The sequence below is a fragment of the Rhinolophus ferrumequinum genome, chromosome 8, assembly GCF_004115265.2.
Source record: "Rhinolophus ferrumequinum isolate MPI-CBG mRhiFer1 chromosome 8, mRhiFer1_v1.p, whole genome shotgun sequence".
Classification (NCBI taxonomy): Eukaryota; Metazoa; Chordata; class Mammalia; order Chiroptera; family Rhinolophidae; genus Rhinolophus; species Rhinolophus ferrumequinum.
Window position 1 is genome coordinate 32,655,859 of NC_046291.1, and position 17,493 is coordinate 32,673,351.

The window sequence follows — 17,493 nt, forward strand, 5'->3', positions numbered from 1 at the left end:
CAAGGCCAGACCATAGATGGCCTCGGAGGCCACAGCAAAGAGTTTCAATTTTATTCTAATGGGAAGCAGGAATTTTAAGCAGGAAAGTGACATGATTTGATTTCTGTTTTCAAATGATCACTCTGGATCTATAGAGTATTTTAGGAGATGTCTTTAAAATAAATACTAACACTAATACACCAAGAGTATTACAGATGCCAATGAATACAATGTAAATCCTAGAAAGTAAAAATGGCATTTATACATTCAAGGCCAAGATTATCATGACATGTATCTGTCCCTATCCATCCTACCCTTTAAAAGAAATAACCAACAGAGATGTTAATAGTGTTTTCGATCACATCCACAGTCTGCTGGGGTTGCATTTGATACAAGGATATTTACACTCCATTCCATAACAAAATAAAAAATCATTTCCACAGGGAACTATAAATGGAGACCTCATCACAAATATTTCTGTTTTCCACTATAGCTTTTTACTTTAAGCTTTGGAAAACCATGCTATGCCTGCAATTATAAATTGCATTTAAAAAATACAAACGAGAAAAGGCTGATGTACAGATTTGACTCCAGCAGATAAAACTGAAAAACAAAACATTATTGGATACTTGGGGGTGTGAAATGGAAATTAGCCAACCACATCCCAGGTGCTTTTCTGCTCCTTACAGGCCTAGCTCCAGGGGACCAGGCTTCCCTCTCAGTGAATAATTTTTCTTTCTTTGCTTAAAAGGGAATTGGAGGAATAAGTGATTTCTACTGTCTGTCTCTATGGCAACTAGTACCCTAATTTCACCTCTTAGATGGCAATTATACCTATTCACTGAATAGCTTTCAGTCCCTACTTTTATGATGAAAAATTGATTTCATGAAAAATGAGATATAGGTAATAAGCTAACTTCTCCCCTAGCAACCACGAAGTACAGTTTATAAGAGGTACAATCATTCATAAGCAGAATACACACTGTGGGTTTTTGTTTTCTTTTTCTTTTTCAATTGTAGAATGTTTATCCCAAACGTCTTTCTTCTACTTGTCTTTTTAATGATAAAATATTATTCTTCTTTAACACTTATTTTTATTCAACTATGAAAACTAGTTGGGTTCATTGTCAAGAGTTTGAGAAATACAGAAATAATACAGAAAAGCCTATATAAAAAAATAAAATTCACTCCCCTTATTTAAAAATAATCACTATTAATATCCTGTTAGAATTTTAGATGTTCATACATATAAATTTCATTTAAATCCTATAGAGTATGTTTTTAGAACCAGACTTTTTCAAAAGAATGAGAAGTTTCCCACATCATTATATATTCTAAAACATGACTTTAATGGTTTCAAAGGAGTCCCTAATATGCTTTACTATATTTTATTTAACTAGTCCCTCTATATTGACATTATTAAATATAAATGTTTATGTACCTATCTATTGGCTTAGAATAAATCCTGGAAAGAAATATATAGATCAAATGCGATAAATATTTTAAATTATACTGCCAAATTTTCCTCCCCCCAATTATATCAATTTATTTTCCCCCTAGAGGTAGATGGATGAGAGTATGTACCCATTTCCTTAAATTCTTTATCAGAGGTACTGTTTGTAAAATAATAACAATAATAATACCAATTTAATGGAGAGGGTAAGTATCTCACTGCATTTCTTTAATGTCTTTAATTAAAAACTTGTTTTAAGGTTAAATGTGTTTTTACATTTCCATTGTTTTTTCTTGTTTGTTTTTTGAATGTTTTTTTTGTTTGTTTCTTTTTTTCTTTTCTTTTTTTTTTTTTAAGGGGGAAGAGACACATGAATTGCCTGTTCACCTCTGAAACAAAGACTATTTGTTATTCCCAAATATCCATTCTCCCTCTATTTCTTAGTAACAAAAGAGATGACTTCCAGTTGAGCATTTAGAAATGACATTTCCCATCCTCCTTTGCACAAGTGTGTCTATCTGTCAACTCCAAACTGATGAAATATAAGCAAAAGTGATCTATGCTATATCAAAGAAATATCTTTTAAGGAAGAGGATATGCCCTCTGTTTTCTTCTTCATCATTCCTGTTGGTTGGAATGCAGATGTTATGGTTAGAGCTTCAGCAGCCATTTTGGACCATGAGGATGGTCTAGGGCTAGTGGAGGGAGCCTAGGTTCCTGAGAACTTCACAGAAGTGTCATCTTGGATGGCCGGTCTCCAGATTTTTATGTGAGAGAATAAACTTAGCATTTTTAAGCCATGATTGGTTTGCATTTTCAGTGTCATGAAGCTGAACTTAATCCTGACTAATGTAGGATTTTTCCCCCATATTTTTTTCTTGTAGATTTATAGGTACTCTTTCTATTTTAAGGATATTTACACTTTATCTGGCATAGATAATAGAAAGTTTTCTAGTTTATGATCTGCTTCTTAACTTCTTTATGGAATAAGGAAATGCAAAAACATAGTTATCCTTAAATTTAATTGCTAGATCAATCCATTATATAGTCAGAAAAATTAAATAATGGTATTAGCTTAGAAATATAAATTCCTGAAAAACATTTTGTCTCAAACATCATAAGGCAGCACTGAAGCTTAAGTTTACTTACTATGGCTATGCAATTAAATGGTTATGTTGTAGGCTAAAGTCATTTAGATGATGCAGACTTAATCAATAATTCATTCTTTGCTAAGGCAGAGATTTTCTTCTATTTGTGATCTGTGGAGCTCTGGGCTCAAAGCATTGCCTCAGAGGACTCCACTGGGGCTTCAGGGAAGCTGAGTGGGCTGGCTCTGCCTGCCACCCCTGATTCAGGTTTCAAAAGCAACCACTCTTTGTTATTCATTAGAGTTTCACAAAAGAGCCCCTGCCATCTGATTTTACACAAACAAAAAGATAAGAAATAGGGAATCACAATTTCCTACCAGATCATAAGCAGCCAGCATCTTTTTCTGCACATCTGGAATTGTTCCCAGAGGCTCCAGATAAGGAAAGTTGTCTTTCATCACAAGAGAGACTGAGGGAGTATTATCACTGGTGAGGAGCCGCGAGGATAGGGTTAACAGGCACTGCTTCAGACTGGCAATTGGAGGAAGTCCACACAGTTCCTTCACGGAGACTATGGCGTTCTGTGGGGAAGGAAACATCGAATCACGCTCCCGTCCACATGACACATGATCCCAGCACTTCGAGGTGTACACAAAAGTATATTCATAAATACTCACGTAATTTGAAGCAAACTGGATTATAACCAATGAAAAATGTTGTGATATACACAGATAACACACAGAGCTAATTCACTATTGTAAGTCATCTTTCTCAATTTTTAGCAACCGCCATAAATATGTCACAAAGCAAAGCAGATTATGACCCAGGGCTACACAGTGCTTTTCAAAGCAGAGCACTGGAATACTGAATACAGAGCACAAAAATTAGCATTGGCTGGTCATGAATATCTTATTTGATTTGTATCATGGTGATCATAAAAGCATGTCAGGGGCTCTATACTGCAGTGCATCTCCTTTGAGCTTTTCCCCTCACGATAGCCGGTTGCTATTACTCACCAACCCCCGGTTGATGAACCATCAATGGTATTCCTTTGTCATCCATCAGAAATGCACCTGACAGACACACATACTAACACACATTTCATGGAGAGTTACATTTGTCCATGCTCAGGCTTAAAAAAAAACATCATTTGGAATAGGAATTGTGATCATTTTATGTTTTATTAACAGTGAAGACCATCTAACCTAATATGTGCCTCATGAATTTAGTGACAACGATAGTATTCATTTTTCTACTGATTAGGCTCCAAATAATCCTTAACCCAAAAACTTTGTTGAGATGATATAAATTATCATACTACCTGGAAAAACTTTATCCATAGCCAACTCTCCTTAATACGTATTTTAAATACATAATATATGCAAACGATATATTTCAAGAATTATATAGAAATATATAAAATCTACTTCTAATATATAAAGTTAGCTGTAAAGTTGACTTGTAACTAACTTAATACAGGGATTTATATTAGTTATAGAATTACGTCAGAAAAAGTCAGGTAAAAGATGTTACTATTTGGAGCCTATTTTTAAATAGTAGCTAAGGCAACCCACCTCAAATTAAATGCTTTCCATCTAAGTATTTATATGTGAATTATGTACCATACTATTTTCCACCATTTGGACTATTTAAAATTGTTTTAAGCCTATCCCAGAATTTCTCTGTGAAAAAATACAAAGTTTTCAGCAAGTGAAGGGTTTTGGGAGTTCCGCATCATGTGACTAAAAATCATGAATGATTATGAGTTTTGTTTGATAGTAGGCAGTTCTGGATTTAAAGCCCAACTTGTTATTTATTAACTGCAGTATTTGAGAAATTATTGAACCTCTTCAAGCTTATTCTCTATCTTGAAAGTAGGGATATTTTATGATGAGGGTTACTATTAATATAAAAATGTTAGCTAAAGGAGCAAATAAAGCACACGAAAAATATTCCTGTCCTGTTTTGCTCTCATACATAGACCGCTTCTGCAAATCAACAACACCCTGCACATTGTAGGAACTCAGTACTTGTTGTTTGATTGCTTCTCATAACACGAGCCTAGAATAAGTATATTAAGTAGTATTGAAGAAACAGGTTTGCAGGCATTTCTGATTGCAAGTATTAATGAACAGAAGAAAACGAACCCTGATTTTCTGTATGCCAAGAATGAGCAATTTACATATTCTTTAATTCTCATAATAACCCTGCAGTATAAATATTACCATTTTTCTTACCTTATGAGAAAGAAACCGATGATCAGAGACCAGACATAATTTGCTCAAGATCACACAAGGATAGAGTTTAATCCAGAATCCATGTTCTTTCAATCTACGTTCTTTCACATTTCTGAGAAGACTAAATAGTTTTCAACAAATTCAAGTGCTGAATTTTATTTGTTTAGTTTTGTTTGCTCTTGTAGGGAGTAATTTATTATTGTTGTACATTTAAACAACTAATAATATCTAATAGGCATTATAGTTGTTTCATATGACTTCAAATTCCCTTCCATGTTCATATCTGCAAATATTTTATGTATGCTTGTAATTAATATGCATGTGTTTGTATATAGTTTCTATATTACACACACATATAATATTTTATATTCTATTATTTTCACATTGTTTCATATACACATTACCATATAGCAGTTACGTAGTAGGGATATTTAATTGATATACACCATTTTGTTACATTGATATTCCATTAATTGGCTTAGTTCAGGCCAAATTTAACAGCATTCACAATTAGAAACATAAAATACATCTGCTTTATCACAGATAAAACTGAACTTAGTTCAGTGGTACATGGGTTTACACCCCATTTCTGAGAATTTTTTGAGGAATCAGGTTATCACTAGAACACAACGGTCACTGGTAAGAGTGGTCAGAAGAGGTAGGGGTAGGGGAGGAGACGATGGGATTTTTCCTACCTGCATATTTTCTCTCATATCAATGGCTTCTCGTAAGGGATGAACTGCTATTTTAAAGATGTCATCTATGGTTTTAAGACCGATATTCCTGAGCATGGTGTATTCTCGAACTTTCTTCCCCATTCTCACTGAAAGGCTGCGCTTCTGTGCCTTTCCTCCTCCACTGCGATTGGTTATTGCTATGTGGACAAACAGGGTCACGTGCTCCATGATGTCACCCACAAAAGAGCGCAGGGGAACATGCCGATATCCAGGCTGCAAACACTCAAATGGTATTGTATATTGCCCTATAAACTCATCCCCAATGTAGTCATCGTCCAGAACGACAAAACGGATCATGGCCAGCTCAGGTAGGTTTACTTGAAACTCAAAAGTTTCATCAAAAATAGGATTATCACTGTTTTGTTGTACAGTTTTAGTTCTTTGTTCCGAACAGTCTGCTGGTATTCCATGGATCTCTATACACACATAGGGATCGATGACATCCCCTTTGGCACAAGCTCCCTTGGGCTTTGGGAAATTCTGACCACTGATGATCTTGATATGAAGAGCTAGAGGAGACACCCCTGGTACAATGCCCTTCGTGTTTGCGCTGAAGTAAGAAACTTCATCCCGCATGATAGACGGTCTTAGAACATAACCACATGCTCCATTTTGAAGAAACCAGCCTGTGTGAAGGTCCATCATTGGACCCGGAGTCTGAAAATTCATTGCCACAATCTGACAGCCACAGTTCCAAAAGTCCTGTGGATTCAAGTTACTGGAATCTATCCTCATGGCACTTGGATAGATTCTTGACAAGAACTTCTTGTTATAATTTACAAAATCCTCTGGGTATTCATTTGCAATTCGGCTGGCCTCTGCTTCACTAAATGAACAAATTTCCCAGTAGTTTTGACTTTTCATAGACAGTTCAAAATCCCTGTACTGAACAGATTTACAAATAGATACCAAATCAGAGAGCTCCCTGCACAGCCAGATTTGTTTCTGCTCATCATTGTAGTCCACTGACATCCTTCGGGACATTTCAGCTTCTTCATCTTCGTCTGTGACTTCTCCTTCTAAAACATCTGAATCAGAAGGCAATTTCTTTCCTTTCACAATGATCATTCTTTTTAATTTTTCTGGCGAAGGGAGGTAGGATTCTGATGGCAAAGGTGCTTCGGTATAGAGTTTATTGCCAAAGACCTTTTTCATCTGTTGAGCCATTACCTTCTGCTGTGTTAGGGAGCAGTGATTCCCCAAGCAAAGAATTAGTGGGTATTCAGAAGCGACAAAAGCAAATTTGTTTACCACCTCTATGACACTTCGAAAGGAAAGGTGTGTTGTCATGTTATTTCGATTACAAAGGATTGGTTCATTGTCTGAACCATCAGTTACGTCAAGTTCAATGCTTCGACAGCCCATTTTCAAAGCTCTAACGTACCCGTTAATATCAGCCGGCCCCCTGAACTGGTCTTCTATGAGATAGGTGTTGTGAGAGGCGTTGATGTAGTAGTGAGATAATGGCTGGGTCATATCTTGGGCAACCTTTTTTTGCTCAGGATCAAAAATGTCACATTCTGGTGACAACAAATACTGGGTAAAGCCATCAATTGCAAGAAACCCTTTTTGACGTCCCTCTTCAGAAAGTTCGTATCTCCGAATAATGTCTAAGCACATCTCCTCAGTGATCTGGGCGACTCCTTGCTCAGCTTCTAAAAAGAGCATCAGATCATTGGCATCCAAATATTCTTTGTTTTTAGATATCTGTACAAGTAAGAAATATACTTCTGGCCTGGTGCAGAGTTCACAGAAAGCTTCGCAAAATTCCTCTTCTGTCACTCGAGTGGTTAGCTTTTCTTTGCTCTTCTGGATTTCTTTAAACTTTAACCTGATCTTGGATTCCTTCAGGGTAGGGTTGAGTTGTTTTATTAACTCTACAGAGGTGTCTTCCAACATAATCCCATTCCCGTCAATGTCTGCTGCTTCAAATACTGTTTTCAACCACATGAATCTTGGTGTGTTCTGGTTGCCCTCCACAAAATCAAGGGGTTGCTTACTTCGAGAAACCAGGTACCGTAATCCTGACACCCAGATGTTGGCTACATCTGCGGAATTGGCAACAAGGTCCAGAGATTCGTAGTTTTCCCCATGGAGTATGGAAAAGGCACTGTCCTCACAAATTTGGTCAGCAAGGCCATTGTTTCTAAATGTTTCTGTGTTCTTCCCCAGTCTGATCTCTTTTATGGCAGAAATATCGAGCTTAGCTTTCTCAGGGTCTTTTTTGGAAGGTTCCCAGCGAAGAGCTTGGAGGTCTGTGTCCAGAGTAAAAAAACGGTTGTAAATGCGAGAGTTTGGCCGGACTTTCTTCAGTTCACAGCCAGCTTGCATGAAGCTGATGCAGTCGCTTGCACTGCTGATTTTCTTTTCTGATGGCATGCTGCTGAAAGACACAGTTTTCTTTCTTCCACCACATTTTTGGTTTGAAGGATCCTGGAAAATAATTTTAAAATAATGAATCAATCTCCTTCAGAAAATAGACACATTCAGTAATACTCTATGAACTCCTTAGACTCCATTCAGATATTATGATTATTTGGACAGAGGCTAGCCTAAAGTTTACCTTTCCACTGTTTCAGAAGATAAATTGCCAAGAAAATTGATATTATTAGGTTCAGGGGAAAAAAACTTATTTTTCAAATGCTTGTGTGTTCTTTGACGTAAAATGAAGTTCTATTAAGTGCACTACAAATCACTCTTATTTGTTCATTAAAACAGATTTCTTAAGAAATTCTACTTGTTGGTACTTTGACGACCTAGCTAAGTCCATATGGATATGTAAAAGAAATAAAGCTGGATTTCTTTTAAAAGTTTTCCTTATTTATACTTTGCAACAGTTTAAGTTTGATACTTAAAACCAGTTCAAATAAAACTTTAACTTTAACGTACTTTATATCACAGAAGGTTTACAATATAACTTAACCAAACTTTTTTTCCTCAAACTATTTTAAAGAATATAAATGTCTTAAAAAGTCAGATTGAGAGCTAACAGTAGACAAATGGCTGTCACTTAGCAAATTTGCAGACTGAGCTAGACAATTTAAGTGAACCTTATGACAATTCACACCTGCATCTCAGTACCATGCTATTAGTAGCCATAGGTTAGAATCAAACAGAAATATGAACAGCTCCACTATCTTTTAAGGTTCTTCCAATGTAAACTAAATTTCAAAGCCTTTTGTCTCAAGATTTCACAGGGAACACTGGCCTATTACGCATGTCTTTAAGTTCCTTAGTTCTTAGTGTCAGAATCCTGGTCTCCTCTGCCCATTTCACCGCCCAGCTGTGCCAACAGGACATAAAACTCCATTTGTTCACACTAGTGTGTCTTATGCAGGTTAATTATTTCTTGTGGCTATTTCCTTCTTGGATGTACCCAGGCCTTCTCACCTATGGTCTTTCCTAAATTATAGGTCTGGTCCTCTGAACATTCATAATACTAATATGATGGGTTTCATCTTAGTCCTGGACTGCCCACTGTGTCTTGCATTCACAATTCATTTACACTGAACATCAGACCGATGTCACTTAAAACCGGATATTTCTTTATACTTTCTTCTGCTCAGACCTTAGGCTCAAGTTAATAATGCTCCCAACGACACCGTCATTTCAGGTAATTCTCCCAGGAATGCCTGTTTATAGTGTCCGATTTTATAAACATATCAAAAAGGTAGAAAGGATAGAGTGCAAAAGACATTGTCCTTAGGGTAAAAATAACTAGTGTTAAGTTGTGATTATTCCACTCCCTAGATTTGTGACCTTGGGTAAGTCACTTGGCCTCTCTGAATCTTAATTTCTCCTTTTAAATAGGAATTCATAGTCCTTCTATATAACAGAGTGTTATTGTGAGACTTAAAAGAGAAAATACACATATACATATTCTTTGTAAACTATAAGTGCTTGTAAGGTTATTTTTTTTTTGAAGGAACAGGAACATTTTTTCATATGTCTGGTCATTACAGCCACATGATACTACTATTTCCGACAGTGAAAAGTACAGCCAAAGTAGTCTGGGCTCTCCCCTTCACTGCATCCTTCTAAAACAGGGCAGAATCTCTTCTTTGAGGCCTCATTTAATTGTGGTCTTGCCTCTAAGTGTCTCTGTATCCTGTGATTCAGGATGATTTATTATTCAATTGACTAAAACCTTGCCTATGAAAAGGAAACAAATCTTACTGCAGTGATGGAATGTTGGTGGGATGATTCATTAACTCAAATATATATCTATTTTCAAGTGACAAAGATATAAATTGCCCAACTTAGATTACAGAACATTGCATGTCGGTGCCCTGGCATTTAAGAACTGAGCTCTGGCTTTTCCAGAGGGTTGTTATTTTTTTTTTTTCACATCGTACTTAGTATTTAATGCATGCTCTCCTGTATTATAAATGTCTTTGGTATCATCTATTTTCTACATGAATACAAGAATTAAAGTTCTCATAAATCAAGACCTATGCTTTACATATTGAGATTATATGTGTATAATTTTATAAAGGTTAAAAACACAGTGACGGGTTGTTATGAAGCAACTACACACAGTCATCTAGAAGTACAGTCACGCATCACATAATGCCATTTTGGTAAACAATGGACCATTTATACCATGGTGGCCCCATAAGATTGTAACAGAATTAAAAAATTCTTATTGCCCAATATCTTTGTCATCATTGTAACACTGTAGCACAAAATATTACTCACATGTTTGTGGTGTTGCCGGGTATAAACAAACCTACTGAACTACCAGTCATATAAAAGTATAGCACATGCAATTACTAGTGTGGATAGTCCATAATATTTGATAATGATATATATTACCTGTTTATGCAATTAGTATACTACAACTTTTATCAATATTGTAGAATATACTTTTGCTGTAAAACAGTATGTTGTGTTATGCCAACAGCAGCCTTACACATCTATATTTTTGCCTCTCTCAATTGCATTATTTTCTCTTTGGCTTGATTTAATCTCGTGTTGTTTTGTACAGTAACATGCTGTCCAGGCTTGTAGCCTAAGAGTAATAGTCCAGACTATACAGCCTAGAGGTATAGGCTATCCCACCTAGATTTGTGTTAGTGCACTCCATGTTATTCACATATGAGTAGAGAGGTATTTTTAATGACACCATAGTGGTCAATTTCCTCATCCTTAAGTTAAAAACAATGATTAATCTCCGGTTGTTTATACGCAGATGCACTGTTAGAATACATTGAAATTCATCACCTAATGGCACTGCTGAGATGGGATTAATCTAGCAAGTGAAATAAAGAGGGAAACTGTGAATTGTGATGGTAAAGTACACTGTGACTCATCTTTTAAAGCTACCACTTGACTAGTCATTTAAGCTAATGAGAGCTTTCACATTAAAAATTATTTTTATACAAGCAGATCATGTTCCAAATAAGATGACTGTCAACAGAGTTATAAAACCTCTAATAGTTCCTAACAAACTTGAAATGGGAAATCAATGTTCCTCTCAGTGCATGTATATAGTGCCTGTACCCTATGTGTTACTATGTGTTACTCCACCAGCCTTCACAGTCGAATGCTCCACTCTAGTCTTGAGGCACTGATTGTTGACGAGAACAAAACTACTGCTGTCAGAAGTGACTTCTCCTATAAGCTTCTCTTCTTTGGAGTGAAGCCTCCTTAAATCAAGACTTCTCTCCCAGTAAGTTAAGCCTTTAAGAGATAAATGTTTTATATCTAGCCTACTAAAGAATCCACCTGCCCCATGATGCTTATTTCTTGCTTCGACTTGCAATTCCTTCATGTTTATAAAACTTATCCCAAAATGCCTTAAAACTTAACGACCAGAGGAAAAGATATGATCTTAGGTTGTCATCTCACAAAGGACAAAGTCCAAAGTGATTACCAAGCCCACAAAAGAGCAAAAAAAAAAAAAAACCTGGTCATAGCACCTGCAAACAAATAATTAGCTTGTCTGCTGCTGACTAGAGCCAAGATTACTTATATTCAATATATGCTGGAAATGTTTCAGGACTCTGATATTTCTTTAGGTCTGTTTTTTTTCAATGGTTATACTACACATTAGCTCTGAAAAGTTGGGAGGAGGGGAGATGCAAACTATTAGAGTGGACAGGAAGATGGATGACTCCAAATCTCCTTCGAGTTTCTTCACCACCATGGCCCCTTTTGTCAAGCCCTACACCCCCAAATCTTTATTTCCCTCAAGAAGATCCCAGCATATGGGTGATGGGGGAGAAAGACTGTTCAGGTAAACAGTCCCCAACTCTAAAAAGTTGACATATAGAATGTAGATCTTCCTTGTTGATAAATGCAAAAAAAATTTGATAATGAGATGAGAGCAAATCCATTGCAGTTATCCATACATTGAGAAGACAGGTACTTCTCTCACTTTCCAAGAGAAATGAAGTTCATTACAGTTCAGGTGTATTATTGTCAGCTTTTAGCTCATTTGATGATTGAATTGACTCTAATGATCATAAGGATATGCAGATTATTATAAGGTACAAGGACTTCCGGTTTATCTCAAAGCTAAACTTTCTCACTCTAGAAATGAAGGAAAGAGATTAAAGTACCAATTCCAATTTCCCCCCAAAATTTCTCTTAGAGCTGCTTACAAAAAAAATGTTTCTATTTGACAGAAATTGCCATATACCAGAAATGATGTGTGACACGGAGCATTGTCATGATGGAGGATGAAGTAAATATACTCACAGAAGAGGACTTCCAGAACTGCTTCAGAAAGTGGCAAGAACGATGCATTAAGTGTGTTTGAAGTGAGGGGGAGTATTCTGAGGGGGATTAATGGTAATATGCCTTTTACCTTAATAACTTTTTTTATTTAAACATTCACTGTATTTTTCAATCACACCTCGTATTTAAAATGTTATTTATTTACCATCTGAAACAAACCTGCTTCTACAATGTTTATTCAGTAAGGGTGGAGTAAAGTCAAGAATTACCTCTCCTTGAACTTCTTTCTATATTCTTTCATCTCTGATTCATTCAGGAAGAAAAATCATTAAAACCTAATGAAAATCACTGACCTTTCATTACAAATCAGTGTTCATAGGTAGAATCAAAGACTGTTTCACCTGTTTGGATTTTTTTTTTTTTAATGAGGAAATTAAGTCCTTATAAGTGAGGAGAACTGACACAGAGAAACTGGGTAGATAATGGCTTTGGGAGCCTGTATCTCCAGACAGCCAGTGCATTCTATTGTTTCGTGGATACTTGCCATTTCTGTTTTCCCTGCAGCATTAGGGCACAAACCCTGCAACTGCTTATTGTGAGGACTTACTAACTGATGAGCTTTCCATTCTCAACTTTTATTTCCCCTCGAGTTCACAAGCATAAATGCTCCTTTATAATGTCAATTGCTTTCACGGGAAAGGCCTCGTTTCTCCCTTAAATCTTACCAATCTCCTCTTGCTGTCCTTCCCAATCCACTTTGTATTCAGTTACAAGGAATATTAACACTTCCATTATTCTAGTCAAAAACACGACCTTTTCAGCTAACCCTACTGCTGCATGCAAGGCATGGTTTTTATTAGAAGTCCCAGGAGAATATGCTACAGTACAGTGCCTTAGCCGCGTCAGTACGAACTAAATGAGGTAGGCACCAATAAAGGTCATCTGACAATTATTCCGCGGCCTCTGAGGAATGACATGCTGCTCTCAATCCTGTTCCTCTAAGACAGATGCCCACCTCACACTCAAAAACACGACATTTAAAATGCATCAGTAGCCTGTGCATCTCTCAGCAGAGGTGCCAAGAACCAAGTGGGCCTGGAGACTGAGATACGATTTTGTCTTTCCTCAGGAGACTCCCTGCATAGCACGGCCCAGGAATTCTGGCTGGACTTATGCCAGTGCTGACTTTGTTGTTTCTGGTCTGAGGATTAATCAGAGATGCTCTTTATGGAAAGCAGCACGTCATGGTCCCTTTAAAAAGAAAATCTATAATGAAGAATATATAAATGGGTACTTTGATACCTAAATCTAATGTATGCTTTTCGGTGTATTATTATTGAGATGAAAGGTAATGCCATAGATGGAAGCATATAACTTGACAATTGGGGCATCCATCAGAAGTTGATAAATAATTAGTTAGGCCTTCAAATCTATGCATAATTTTATTTTATTTTTCATTCTAACTAATGTTGCATATTTAATTAAACTACTTTATCTGAAAAATTAAAATACCAATGGAATGGAACATTATAAAATGGAGTTCATTTCACAAATGTTCTTGACAAAATTTCCCAGTTTCCTTTGTGTGCTGAATATAAATAGCCAGTTCACAAAATAATTCCTCCTTAATTGTGACATTTCAATCTTTAGTGGTAATGTTTACCATCAAGTATGAGACCCAATATATAATTTACATTGATTTTAGTCACTTTGGAATTTAAACATATTCTCCAGTCATCCAAATTTGAATATAACATATTTAAAACTGAAAAGAAAAAAACAAATATATTGCAAAATTATGTGAATTCTACCATTTGTTATCATGGGGTGTTATTGGAGCTGAGTTTCAAAAACAGATATGATTTATAAAACTAAGAAAAGATATATACATATATAGTTTTATATATATATATATATATATATATATATATATATATATATATAAACAAATGGACCATTTCTTGAATTTGTATTGTCTTTATACATTTAAATTATTTTAAACTTCTCAAATGAATATTTCTTCTGTACTAAATCCCTAAGAGCAAGTCCTGAGCTTTCTATAAGGTAGATCTCTGAACCACATATAAAATAGAATGTCAATTCCCTTGAATCAACACAATTTGAAACCACATCCTTAATATTTTTTTTTTCTCTTATGGTGATAATGGAATATACCCTTCATGATTAGTTAGCACAGACATATAAAAGCTTTGGCTCAAATAGTCAATTTGACTTGAACATCTAGATTAATCTGATTAAAGGTTTCAAACTTTAGCCATAACTTCTGGAATGGGTTAGAACCATCTAACACTTTAATCCATATTTTGTTATCTCCGATTAACTGAACATCAGCTCTGTCCATATGCAACAAACAGATGGCAGATCTGAGAGAATGCGGATTCTCAGTACAGAGACTGTTTTAGGGTGAATGCCTGCCCCCTCCATTGACACCCAGTGAAGGCTCCAGGGTCAAAGTAGAAACAAACCTAGTGTCTTAATTTAGAAAAATATGAAAGGAAATTATGTAAGGATAGTTTTATTTGAGATAATAAAGCTCAAAATCCATAAATGCCTTACTGATAGAAATTACTGAAATAATTAAATTCCTTCTGCCCAAAACATTGGATTGGGAGCTAATGGATATTCCTCTTACCATCACTACCTACTTCCATGACTTTGTGCCAAGCAAAAAATTTCTATGTCTATTGATTTTATTTGCAAAAGATTACAATAATTTCTAGTCTAATTAATAGGGCCGTCTCAAGGATCAAAGGGAAAAAAAAGCATGCTAAAGCACTTTGAAAAGCACAAAATTTCAAAGCAATGAATTATAGATCCATCTCACTTACGAATATAAGTAAAATATGACAAGGTATTAAAAGACCAATAAATTCTTCAAAAATTCAGATTTATTCCAGGAATACAAGCATGGATCAATATTAGGCGATCCATCAATGTAATTCAATGGATAAATAGGTTAAAAGAGAAAAGCAATATAATTAATCAGACCTATAAATTCCCCAAAGGCATTTGATAAAATACAACATCAACTCTCAATAAAACTCTCAGTAAAGTGGGAAGAGAAGAAAACTTCCTAACATGATAAAATCCTGTTTAAGAGTCCTAGAGAAAACATCACCTAAACTGGTAAAGATTTAGAAACATTTTCATTAAAACCAAAAAGAAACAAAACAAAACCCTACTATTTATATTTAAGCATAATTTTGCATATTTAAGCCAAACCAATAAGGCAAGGATAAGAAATTAAGAGTCAAATATTGAAAAGGAGTGAAAGATCATTACCACTTGCAGAGAATATAATTGTTTACCAAGAAAAAATAAAAACATCAACTGAAAAATTATTAGAATAAAAAAGATAGTGGCAAAATAAAATACATAGAAAAATTAATAGCTGTCTTATGCACCAACCTGCTTCTAAATGTAATGGTTAGATGGGTAAGTGAGGGGAATTCCATTCAAATTAACAACAGATATTAAAAACAAGCCAAGAATAAACTTAATGAGATATGTACAAAAATTATGTATAGAATTTCATTTAATTTGAAGTAAAAAAGGAGGATCAAATAAATGAAATACAAAAAATTACTTACTGGAAAGATAATATAGGCAAAATTCAAATTTTCCATTAATTAGTAGACAAATACAATAAAATTGTAATGAAAAGCCAAATGGAATTGTTTCAAAGGAAGTGGCTTTACAAATAACAAAGGAAATAATATATTACTCAATTATTAGTATTGAAACAATTTACTATCCATTTGAACAAAAGCATGTAACTAAATTTTTGCTTCATACCAGTACAAAAAATAATTTTAGATGGATTAAAGATTAAATAAAATATAAAAGTACTAAAAAAAATGTATGCAAATATTTGTATAGTTTGGGGGTGAGAAAGATCTCTTCTTAAATATATCAAGGCCGGAAAAACCACAGAGGACTGATTGATTTGACCACATAAAAACTTAAAACCTCAAACTGGAATATATTTGCTATATGTTCTTTAATTTATAAAAAAGTGTCTGCAAACTAATTTTGGAAAAGAGAAAGTCACAAAATTATACAACTTCATCAAAATTACATGAAAAGATGTTCAAACACAAATAATTATATGTATATATATACATATACACACAAGTCATATTACTATTTTTGCATATCAGATTATCAAAGGTTAAAAAGTTTGAGGTTCTGGGGAAAAGGAAATTTTCATACACTGTTATGTTGAATATAAACTGATACAGCTTTTCTGGAAGCCAATGCAGTAATATGTTTTAAAATTTTAAACATGCATCTACTTTGATCTAGCAATATCATTTATAAAGAATTTATCCTAAGGAAATATTTGAACAAATGGGGAAAGATATAAGTACAAGGTAGTTCAAGGCCATTCTGTCAATGATACCAAAAAAATTAGAAATAAACTTACAAACCGAATGCCTAGTCACAGTAAGAACTAGCAACTAAATTACATTCATACAACAGGATTCTATGCAGCCTTTATAATTTATAATGGATGACAGATTTATAAATCTTAAAATGGACAATCTGTGTGTGTTTGTGTCTTAAAAAATATGTAATAGAAGAGAACAAATAGTATCAGATCTCGTTATTTACATATGACAAATCTGGAAGGACATATTCTAATTGGTAACAGTGATTATCTCCATGGGAAAAGGAGTGGAATTATCAAATTGGTTTTCTCTGTATTGGTCAAATTATTTAAAATTAACATATCATATATTATGAGATATTGCCATAGCATTAGTCTTAGCTCACCAATTATCAGAAAGAAGTACTTTGTAGAAATAAATAATGATTTCTATCTCTTAAGAATTTCTATCTTTTTAAGAATTATTTGAAGCATAATGAAAATGTTTAAAATTTCAAAGTTCATGGGCTTAATTTTATTAAAATAATTACACCAAAGTTATTTTAAAGACAATACGTGTATTTTGAATATTTACTTTTCTTGGGATTGGTCAATGTATACAGTATGACAAAATATCCCTTAAATATCATGACAAACCTTTGTTTGGAAATTATTTTAGAATCTTACATTTTAAAACGACTGATTTTAATTAGCCTTGAAAAGAATGTCCAAAGCAGAATTCAATTTTATAAGGTATCTGTAAAGTTAATCTCATGAGTATTTAAACAATTAATTTAAATGAAAATGTATAGTATATCTCCTCTTAAATCAAACTTTCACTGTCTCTAAACTTTGAGAGTAGGTATAAGTAGATGAATGTTCCCAGAGGAAGAAAAGGAGATTAAATTGAGATTTCCTGACTAGTTAT

The 17,493-nt window shown here is 34.6% G+C and overlaps 1 protein-coding gene across 3 annotated transcripts in view; it reads right to left on the reverse strand.

Moving 5' to 3' along the window:
• Positions 1-17,493, reverse strand: part of PLCL1 (phospholipase C like 1 (inactive)) — a 406,607-nt gene that overhangs the window by 51,189 nt on the left and 337,925 nt on the right. For all 3 annotated transcript variants that reach the window (XM_033113055.1, XM_033113053.1, XM_033113054.1), the window contains exons 2-3: positions 5,453-7,927; positions 2,898-3,101 (exon numbers count right to left, since the gene is read on the reverse strand). In XM_033113055.1, the coding sequence (XP_032968946.1) occupies positions 2,898-3,101; positions 5,453-7,873 (2,625 nt within the window). In that variant the 5' untranslated portion in view covers positions 7,874-7,927. The remainder of the gene's footprint in view (positions 1-2,897; positions 3,102-5,452; positions 7,928-17,493) is intronic.